The sequence below is a fragment of the Priapulus caudatus genome, unplaced genomic scaffold (assembly GCF_000485595.1).
Source record: "Priapulus caudatus unplaced genomic scaffold, Priapulus_caudatus-5.0.1 Scaffold1541, whole genome shotgun sequence".
Taxonomy (NCBI): domain Eukaryota; kingdom Metazoa; phylum Priapulida; class Priapulimorpha; order Priapulimorphida; family Priapulidae; genus Priapulus; species Priapulus caudatus.
The window spans coordinates 30,410-40,649 of NW_014578602.1; the positions used below are offsets into that span (position 1 = coordinate 30,410).

The 10,240-nt window shown below is 49.6% G+C and overlaps 2 protein-coding genes across 2 annotated transcripts in view; one reads left to right on the forward strand and one right to left on the reverse strand.

Annotated features, from left to right (window-relative positions):
* The window catches only part of LOC106816940 (cytoplasmic dynein 1 light intermediate chain 2-like), a 6,360-nt gene extending 1,009 nt beyond the window's left edge, over positions 1 to 5,351 (reverse strand). Inside the window, exons 1-8 of the mRNA XM_014821589.1 lie at positions 5,293 to 5,351; positions 4,914 to 4,987; positions 4,345 to 4,461; positions 3,574 to 3,804; positions 3,017 to 3,192; positions 2,494 to 2,587; positions 1,964 to 2,099; positions 376 to 544 (exon numbers count right to left, since the gene is read on the reverse strand). Of these exons, the coding sequence (XP_014677075.1) occupies positions 376 to 544; positions 1,964 to 2,099; positions 2,494 to 2,587; positions 3,017 to 3,192; positions 3,574 to 3,804; positions 4,345 to 4,461; positions 4,914 to 4,987; positions 5,293 to 5,351 (1,056 nt within the window). The remainder of the gene's footprint in view (positions 1 to 375; positions 545 to 1,963; positions 2,100 to 2,493; positions 2,588 to 3,016; positions 3,193 to 3,573; positions 3,805 to 4,344; positions 4,462 to 4,913; positions 4,988 to 5,292) is intronic.
* Positions 5,352 to 5,412: 61 nt separating this feature from the next.
* Positions 5,413 to 10,233, forward strand: LOC106816941 (E3 ubiquitin-protein ligase znrf1-like). Its single transcript, XM_014821590.1, has 4 exons — positions 5,413 to 6,042; positions 7,884 to 7,979; positions 9,220 to 9,325; positions 10,135 to 10,233. Exons 1-4 carry the CDS (start codon positions 5,610 to 5,612, stop codon positions 10,190 to 10,192), a joined length of 693 nt encoding a protein of 230 aa, XP_014677076.1. The 5' UTR covers positions 5,413 to 5,609; the 3' UTR covers positions 10,193 to 10,233.
* Positions 10,234 to 10,240: the final 7 nt, after the last annotated feature.

A 10,240-nucleotide genomic window follows, 5' to 3' on the forward strand; every position in this document is an offset into this window, starting at 1 on the left:
ACGGTAAAAAACACGCCCCCCTCCCCTCCCCCCTGTTTGAATTTCATCCTGGGGAGAACCCTGCATCTATGCCAGATCTGCCCTACAGATTATTGCCATCTATGCCAGATCTGCCCCATAGATTGCCATCTATGCTAAATCATCTCTTTAGACTGCCATATATCCCAGATCTGCCCCCTATAGATTGCCATCTATGCCAGATCTGTCCTGTAGATTATGCCATCTATTTCAGATCTTCCCTATAGATTGCCATCTATGCCAGATCTTCCCAATAGATTGCCATATATGCCAGACCTTCCCTACAGATTGCCATCTATGCTAGCCCCAATGGCACAGTCCTAGCAGCCAGGCACGAAATAGCCGCCATCGACCAGCGGCGACAGCAAAGCTCTGACGCTCGAGCACTGCTACGGCGGCGCCCCCTGCACTCACCCTCCTGACGAGCGGCTTGGGGATGACCTCACAGTAGTTGCCATCTGCCTGCAGGGTCGTGAAGTTCTCCGTGAGAATCGCAATCTTCTTCTCGTTGTCCCAGCCGCACGGGCTGCCGAGCGCGCGCCGGAAACAAGAGAGCAGATGTCAACCTCCGGTGATCGCAGGATCGTTGGATGAAAGTGCCGGACGATTAATCCGTGAGCGATTTAAATGGTGGGCACGCCGCTGCGCGTGGCGCTCTCCCTGCCCGTGAACCCTACATGCGTAATATTACCGGGACCACATGGGTGGCATTAATGCTAATTAGCTTCCCCTGTTATGCACCAGTCAATTGAAACCCCGGCCCCCCGGACTCCCGTGACAGGGTGGGGAAGTAACGCAGCCACAGCCACGATTTAACGCGCATTTAACGACATAGTAGCCCGGGGTGGCCGGCAAATTAACAAGACGCTTTACCAGCGGGGCCATTTAGCCGTGATTTAACAATGAACAGCCAGCACCGCAAGTGGGGATAATCACGGGGATTTAATACCAGGGGATTTCAAATAAATACGTTTATTTGAAAAAGGTGTCACATGACAGAAATTCACGTAAATAAAGACTTTATGAACCAGAATTTAGTTTTGTTTGGAATCTGAGAAATGATCCCCAGTTATAGGGGCTTTTAACAGACTACCTGCCCCTTATGGGCGGGGAAATTGCTGTTTTTAACACTAAGGAAGTGTTAAATTCCCCGCCTTTTCCCGGTCGAGGTCGAGAGCTGGAGTTTCAATTGACTGGTGCACTACACACTGCATCTCCTATCCGGCTGACTCCATCGTCGACTGTGCTCGAGTAATACATGACAACAAAATCTCTGCGTTGCGAGAAAGCCAAGGTCCCGGCTACATCGATCGTGCACGCGACTAAACCCACAACTTCTTACGGGGCCATTACTTATTCATTGCCGCCGTACAAAGATGATTAAACAGCGGCGGAATCCAATGATTGATCGTTTAGTGACTACAGCAACCTACAGTGCTCACGCGATGCTGCAAACAAGTGGGAAAGGATGAGTGAAAAGCACTCAAGAGATTCTACAGCGATATGTATTACCCTCAACGCTAAATGCTCCCGACTCAAGTGCATTCAGGGAACACCGACATGCTGCCACGATAGATTCCACATCCATTGTACTGCACCTATGCATCAGCTGAGTCTAATGGAGCAATTGACCCCACTTTAGCGAGAAACATTTTAAATCAAATATGGGTGTGTTAACCAGCTTTTAGACGGAAATCAGCAGCGCAGCATGAGTTGCCACCCTCACCATTTTCAACCATGCATGCGTGCACCTGCACACGTTTCTCTCGTGCGTGTTTCTCTCCTGGTTTGATTTCAAATGTTCACGACCGATACGGTGGCCAAAAGACAACACCAATTAACCTCGATGTGATAGGACAATGCACTGGTCATTGTACGCGGATCGGCGACTCGAGCCCAACCCGACCGCTACGACGACGACGACGACGACGCGAGAGATGCTCACATGAAGATGCCGTCTCGCTCGACGACGTTGGCCGTCAGGTCGAAGGGCACGTCGTAAATCCTGTGCAGCAGGTACTTGTACAGCAGCTCACAGTTCTTGTTCTCCTTCACCGACACGTACACGATGCCGGCGCCCACTGGTGGCGGCGACGCGTTAAGGGCAACGACGACGAACCGCAACAACGCCAGGCCACCGCACGAATGACCGGGCTGGATCAAGCTAAGCCGGCCGGGCTAGATACTCTGTGCCATGTTACAGGCATACGTGCGTACGTGTGCTTATGTGTACAAATATGCACTTGCGTATATAATACACACGCACAAACGCACACACGCACAAACGCACACACACACATATAATATATATATATATATATATATATATATATATTATACACATGCAGGCACGCACGTACACACATATAGATATATTTATAATATATATATATATATATGTGTGTGTGTGTGTGAAGACGTATAGAATGAAAAGAATGATTCAATTAACTATACATGTGTGCACAGAAAGGATACAGCTGAGGGCAAAGTTGCGCACTTGTTGCTGTATGTAGTCAAAGTGTTCGTCCCTGTAGTCGCTCTCTCTCTCCAACTCCAACATGGCGTCACTCTAAAAACAGCAAGAAAGTGCAGAACCGATAAGCTCAGGTTCGCAATCTTCAGCTGGGTGCGACGGCTCATCGTCATGGCAACACGGGTCTAATTACACTAAGGCTCGAGTCCGAGTTCCTTTCGATGTTTTCGTATTTTTATAAACCATGTTGCTGATCAGGGTGAAGTCACTTTGTGCGCATGGTGTGTATTTATAACTAAGTTTTAGCACAACGAAATTAAGCTATCACCCTGACACGATTAACAGACAGCCCTACCCAACCATTGCTGCAATCAGTCATTCTAAAGCACTTCTTAGCATCGAGATATTGCAGTCAACCTTTCGGCACATGCGCACGCAAGGAACGACCTTGCGACGACATCCGAGGTGGGTGAGGTCATCTAGGTCTCTCTTGAACCAGAATAGATCGATTTCCGCGAGTCCTACCTTTGTCACGACAATCAACACTGGAACGCCGAGGTTCAGGGTTAGCACTCCGTCGCCCAGGGGAAGCGTGTCGTCATCTGCGAGGGGGGACAGCGTCGTCCGCTGCCGCAGCGACGCCGTCATGATGTCAGCCTCCCTGTCGTCCGGTTCCACGTACTCTTGAAAGGTCTTCGTTACTTGAGCGAAGAGAAAAACAGCAGACGATCGTCGCACGTACTGTCAAACCTGCATTAGCGGTCACCTCTATAGAAGGGACACCTGTCCATTAAGGTCGCTTTTGGGGTTTTCCTTGATTTGCAAGTAAATAGTGAAAGACATAACACATCAACACTGTAGAATTGCCATCTGTCTATAAAAGATGCTTTTGGGTGTTACATTGAGTGACTCTTACACGCAGAGTTGACTACGTTTCTTTGCTGCACAGTAAGCGCAGGGAGGGGTGGCAGGGGACCTCTAGACGGCAACATGAGCTTACGAATGGGTCCGACCATTCTCCAACGTTAGTTGCAGAATATTTTCGTCGGTATATGCACCGACGGAAAATGCGGGATCCTTACGTTTCTGCCTGCACTCTCGCAGCCTGCTGTTGTCCAGGCCCATCCCGTTGATGTGGTGCTGCAAGAGGCTGCACCACGTGTCCAGCGTGTCCATGATGGCCCAAGGCTGGGCCATGCTGGCCGTGAGCAGAACCAGGGTGTCGCCAAGGTTCTCCTTTGTGAGCATGTACCGGAACAGGTTCGTGTGCTGCGGGTTCCCGTCCAGCAGCCACACGCCCAGTCTAGCCGTGTCTGCGAAACATCAAGTTGCTGTAACATGCCGTAGTTGAAGGTCAGGGTTCTCCAAGCCTTTTCATTATAGCATGGCGGGTGCTGCCTTTACGGTCCTAGTTGCAAATCGTCGAAGGCGGTTTGTGCATGCTAGGGGGGTCCGGGGGCTATGATATTTAGCATGGCGGGTGCATTTTAGGATGGCGGGGCTCGACAATAGCCTGGCGGGCCGCCAGGTTATAAGTGCTCTTGCAGAACCCTGAAGGTGTGTGCAAAATATATATATGTAGTACGTTATATATACATTATAGTACGTATAAATTTTCTGGTGATTTCTTAATTCTGCAAAAGGATAAATTGTTGTTCCAGACAGTTCCAGCAACCCCTTTCGAGGTTCAATCATGCTTTCGCTCTCCACCCACAGCTCTAAAGGCTGCGCCGACTGAAACATATGTACAACCACCTTTAGATGTTGTTAGCAGGTTCGGTTGGCTATTTGTTTGACTTTCTAGGACACTTACACGATCTCGGTCACGTTGGTGAGAGAAGCAGGAATCTTACCATCACCGTACTCATCCTGTACATCGATGACATGGTACTCTAGACCGGCACCCTTCCTCGATACTTCGTTTGCCTCCAGCCTGGCGATAAGAGTCGTCTTTCCAGTCTCATTGTTACCTGGAGATCATGGAAGAGCACATAGAATACATATTTGCATTATCAAAGATGAATGTAAGTTATTACAAGATTCAACATGTTTATTATATACAGTACAGTTGTATATTACAGTTGTGAACTCAAGTCTGGTGACAACTGTAGTAACTTACATATACATAAGGGTAGGGGAAGAAATAGTATTATAAAACTCATAATTAAAAAAATGAAGCAATGTACGATCGAATTTTCATAATAACTTAAAAGTTAAGTATAAAGGAAAGACAAGCGCATATCAGTCTCTAAGTGTCGGCTGCTCTTCAAGTCGAAGTAGGAGAGGGAGATGGGAAAGGAAGAGGAAGACGAGGATGAGGAGGGGGCGGAGGAGGATGAGGAGGTGGAGGGGGATGAGGAGGTGGAGGGAGATGAGGAGGAAAAAGCGTGTCCAACAAAAGATCACGCGAAGAAAAACATACCTAACACTATCAGTGACTTCCCATTAGGAAATTTGCTGGAAGAACTTGTGTGTACGTCACACAATACTGATGACCTGCATACAACAAAGTTCTATGTTACTCGGTTAGCTCAACAAATATTTCGTTTACCGGAAAATGGCGCAATATTTTGTGGTTTTTGCGTCCTTGCGGGTTTAACGATCAAAATGAGAGAAACATCTGTTCATCAATGAGTTTATACTGCTGAAGCCGAAAGTACATAAAGTTTTGTTAGGCGGGCCGCTAGAATTTCTGAAGCAAGATATTTTGAATGTTACTGATTTGCAACATAAATCAACTATCTATGATTTCAGATTCCTCAAAAAAGTGATGTGTATAGATAATTTCCACTCATACAAACCAAATATTATCATCTTCCTCTTTAGCCAGTTTAGGGTGATTTGTTATGGGTGGCGCCATGTTTATGTCCACACTTTCAATCGGGCCCGAGAGGTGGCGCTTCCCGCGGATTTCGCGCAAACAAGTGTGCGTGCGAAATCATATGATCTTGTATGACATCATTGCTTTGGTTTGTTTTGGTGTCTGGAAACGTGTGGAAGCAACACAAAGAAGCACGCTGCACGATTTCCGAGAATGGGAAGCGAATGGTCGGCGAAGCACCACTCACGACGTTCACAGATAACCGGCTGTCATTTTCTCTGAAGGACATCGCACGCGATGGGAGCCAAAGCGAGCGTAGCGTCCAGCTCGAGAGACCGACCCTACTACTCGGCGACAGACGTGCGTGACCCAGACTCGTCTAGTCACGTCGAAAGACACGGTGATGTATCGGTGGCGACGTCGGCGGCGGCGTCCGGTAACAGTTCCTTCTCCGTCCGGCGCCCCGGCAGCGTGCACCACCGATCGAACAGCACGTACGCCGAGGGGCTGGCGGAGTTTCGGCAACTGCGGCACGCGCCGCGCGCGACCCGCGGCCGCTTCTTCAGCCTCGGCCTGTCGCCGCGCAATGACACTCGGACTCGCGGCGGCGGCGGCAGCGGCCGGCTGTTCGGAGATTCGGACAGCAGTCCCGACGACGACTCCTTTGCGGGACTCGCGCAGTTCATACACCTCTCGCACTCGCTGCCCGTGCAGCTCGTCTCGTTGGACGGTGAGTGGCGTGCGTTCACGCGCGAGCGTCGCGGGTCGGCCGTGCGATCGCGCCCAGGAGGGTCGGAGCGCCCGCTTCTGCGAGGAAGTGCGGAGACAGCGTTGTTCGTGTAGATGGCGTGGAATCCTTTTTTTCTATCGATGAGTGACATCAGTGTTGCATATGGTGGTTGGGTGGGTGGGTGGTTGATCGGATTTGGTGGTGGTGATGGTGGTGTGGGGGTGGGGGTTTGACCCATTGCCAGAAGTATTACGCGGTGGGTGTAGGATTGTAATTTGCTGTGGCTAATAGCGTTAGACGGAGGCCGTGAAAATTAAAATTAAAACGCATTTGGGTGTGAAATTGGGAGGCAATTTTCACCACAAACATGTTTTACACAAACATGCACCCAAATGACTTCCTTTCAAAATTTAGAAAAAAAAGATTGAGCGCTAACTCTTTCCTCTTCCGCATCATACTAATTATACGCATGATACGTGGTGGAGTGATCACTCATCGTTTCTTTAGCATTTACATATATATATATATGACTATTTAAATGATTCGGCATTCTGCCTGGAATGTAGAAAGGGTGTATTATATCTGTACCTGTGTGAATGAATGCTCACACAATGGGTAATACTTCAGGCAGCAGATGGCAGATGGCAGACAGATGTCGGGAATTCGTTTTGCGCAATGATTCCAGTTTTTGCAAAGTACTTTTCGTTGTAAAAAGTAAAATCTTGTCGAATGTTTACTCTTGGAGGAATGCAGAGGAGAACCTGTTTGGACTGTTTAAAGCAACTGTACAGTTCTGCACCACCGACCTGTTTCACGCAATAGCTTGATCTGGCACGTATAAGCTATAGTGCGTGCTATGTTGCACCTGTACTAATCTCTACTCAGTCGTGTTATCTGTAACAACAGGTAAATGCACGTTGTAATTTTGAGGAAAAGTGAAACTGTGGGAGGGGGCAATCGTAAGACTGTTTGATTGTTATGCTGTTCAGTCTAATGTAGTAACTCATAGAGTATGATCAATACACCTACGTCTGTTATCAGAACGACATCATATCCTAGTAGTCTTCATACTGTTTCAGGAACACTCGTTTATTTATCGCTCCCATACTCTCATTACGAATGGCAAAGGATACGTAGGTTCGGTAAAAATGTGCCTACTCGCGGCCGAGGTGAAGGTAATGGAGATTGGAAAGCTTAGTTCGTACGTTATTGAATTTTACGAGACGCTGAATGGGGAACGAAAATTGCTTCATGTATTATTTACTGGATTAGGTACCAAGATCTCACATTTTCGTGTCCCGGGTGCGAACGCTTTAGAGTTTTCTCTCAGTCGAGATCTTCTTGCAGTGATTTCTATTCCCACATTGGTCATTCAACATTATACTTCTCTCATCAAATACGATGCATTCCTACGATATTTCTGAAATGCGACAAAACCAAATCTATAGTGAATTTCATCCTCTATGCTGTTCTGAAGCGATAACTCATCGGGAGTATAGATTTCTGAATAACCACAGCCCAGCGCGGAGTGAATGGATATATGCGCAAAATTTGCAAGAATATGTAAAGGGAACTCTGCCTATCGTATGCCAAAACCGTCGCGAATCGTGGTAATTCCACGCGCGCTAGTCTGCGAAACTTTCAACTCGCTATACTCGCACTCCTAATTTGCGCGACTTTCTCGTAATCACTCGCAGCTGCTTTTAATTGTTGAGGAGAATCGCATCGCGACGCAACGTTGCCGTTACGTTGCCGCTGCCGTTACGTTGCCGCTGCGAGGCAACGTTGCCGCCACTGCCTTTGCGCGTCGCGGGGTTGTAATCTTGGCGGTATTTTTCTAGGAATCAAGTGTCCGATCTGCACGAAGCAGGTGCCGTCGGACGACGTAGAGTGCCACCTGGTAATGTGCCTGACAAAGCCGCGAATCAGCTACAACGGTGAGTCGGTTGCCGCCGGTGGGCCGCCGCTTCCGCAAGTCGACTGATGATTCGTGCCGGCAGCTTGACTGTGGTGCTTGACAGGACTTGTCTGTCCTGTTGGTTGACCGGTGCATTGGCAGGTTGACCTCTGTGTTGACAGCTTGACAGGCGTGCTGACAGTGTGACAATCACGTTGGTTGACCTTCGTGTTGACAGCTTGACAGGCGTGCTGGCAGCATGACTGTCCCATTGATATCATAGGTTGACCTCAATGCTGACAGCTTGACAGGCGTGCTGGCAGCGTGACTGTCCCATTGACAGGTTGATCTCTGGGTTGACAGCGTAACTGCCACATTGACATTGCACCTCTGTGTTGACATCATGATTGATACCTTTGACCGATTGACCTTGCCAGCTGTAGCAGCATGATACCAAAGTCTTCCCCGGGTGTCTGTTCGTTAATGAGCAGAATTGTCTATTGTATATATGTGTAATCATCGTGAATAACTAACTACGCAGTGCCAGTTACTTCATAATTGTCTGAATTTTAACACCCGGTTCTTTTATTGCGTAGGCGATAAATACTTTCGTCAATAATTTAATGGTGATGTTGTAATTGGTGGGGGTGTGTCTTGAATCGTAAGCAGTTATGATGTGCAGTTGAAGGGTGAGTAGAAACGGCATGCAAATGGTGGGTGGCGGTGGTGATGGAGGAGTGAGGGGTTAGTAGTGAGAATGTGGGAAGAGCTCGAAGAGTAACAACAGAAGAATAGCGAGTTGGCAGTGGTGAGTAAGCGTGGGGTAGGTGTGGGAGTAAGTGGGTGGGTGGGGGGGGGGTAGGCATGGTGTAGATGTGGAGTAAGCGTAGGGTTAGGCGTGAGGTAAGCGTGGGGTAGACGTGAAGTAAGCGTGGGGTAGGCGTGGAGTAAGCGTGGGTAGACGTGGAGTAAGCGTGGGGTAAGCGTGGAGTAAGCGTGGGGTAGATGTGGAGTAAGCGTGGGGTAGACGTGGAGTAAGCGTGGGGCAGGCGTGAAGTAAGCGTGGGGTAGACGTGGAGTAAGCATGGGGTAGACGGGGAGTAAGCGTGGGGTAGACGTGAAGTAAGCGTGGGGTAGACATGGAGTAAGAGTGGGGTAGACGTGAAGTAAGCGTGGAGTAAGCGTGGGTTCAGGAGTAATCACACGACATTTACACCTTGAACATAAAAATGGAGGGCAATCTCTCGAGCCGTTCTCTTGTGTTTTTTTCCCCCGAGCAGACGACGTACTGGCAGCTGACAGTGACGAGTGTGCAATCTGTCTCGACGACATGCAGCAGGGAGACTCGATCGCGCGACTGCCCTGCCTCTGCATTTATCACAAAGGGTAAGAGCGCGAGGCCACTGCTGCCACCACCCGCCGCGTCTCAGCCGAGGGACAGGGGTCTCAAACTCGAGGCACCCCGCTGTAGTCTCGGCCGAGAGGGGGGGGGGGTCTCAAACTTGAGGCACCCCGCCGTAGTCTCGGCGGAGAGACGGGGTGGGTCTCAAACTTGAGGCACCCCGCTGTAGTCTCGGCCGAGAGACCGGGGGGGTCTCAAACTCGAGGCACCCCTCGAGGCACCCCGCCGTAGTCGGCTCATGCTCTAGTTAAATTAACGTCGAGCGAGCGCGCGTGAAATCTCACGCCGTCGCGGCTACGTGAGCGCGTCATCATCGCCGGTGCGTGTGTCAGTGGATACGTACAGGGCCGGACTGGGAAAATCATTCAGGCCGGGAAATACATATAGCGCGAAATATAGCCCCAGTCGGGCCACTTTCAGGCTAAGGTGGAAGTGATGTCACTCCGCCCCCACCTATAATAATATGGCCTGCAGGCCGCAGATAAAAAAAAGGGTTATATATGGCCTGCAGGCCGCAGATTTATTTATTTTTTTTAAATTGGGGGGTGGGGGCAGGCCACTTAGGAGGCCAGGCCACCGGGAAAACTCCCGGTGCTCTCGATCGCCAGTCCGGCGCCCTGGTTACGTACCCTGCTGCCCGACTCGCGTTGCACCTAGGCTCTAGCAATGATTGCGCGCATGAGTGGCATCTCAATTATTTACCGCATTCGCCACGCATCCTCGTCGATTCGCGTAATGGGCGAACGAGGCCCTAGAGTGTCGAGTCGAGTCTAAACGGCGTTCGCAATTGCAGGTGTATAGAGGAGTGGTTTCGGAAGAAGCAAGAATGTCCGAAGCATCCGGCGGATTGACCGACGGATTGACCGACGGATTGACCGACGGATTGACCGACGGATTGA

Bases quoted from the DNA above. Each gene is read 5' to 3' on its own strand.
- LOC106816941 (XM_014821590.1), top strand. From the start codon at position 5,610: ATGGGAGCCAAAGCGAGCGTAGCGTCCAGCTCGAGAGACCGACCCTAC. The intron at 7,980-9,219 runs GTGAGTCGGTTG...TCCCCCGAGCAG, and splicing joins GCCGCGAATCAGCTACAACG to ACGACGTACTGGCAGCTGAC. The intron at 9,326-10,134 runs GTAAGAGCGCGA...TCGCAATTGCAG, and splicing joins CTCTGCATTTATCACAAAGG to GTGTATAGAGGAGTGGTTTC.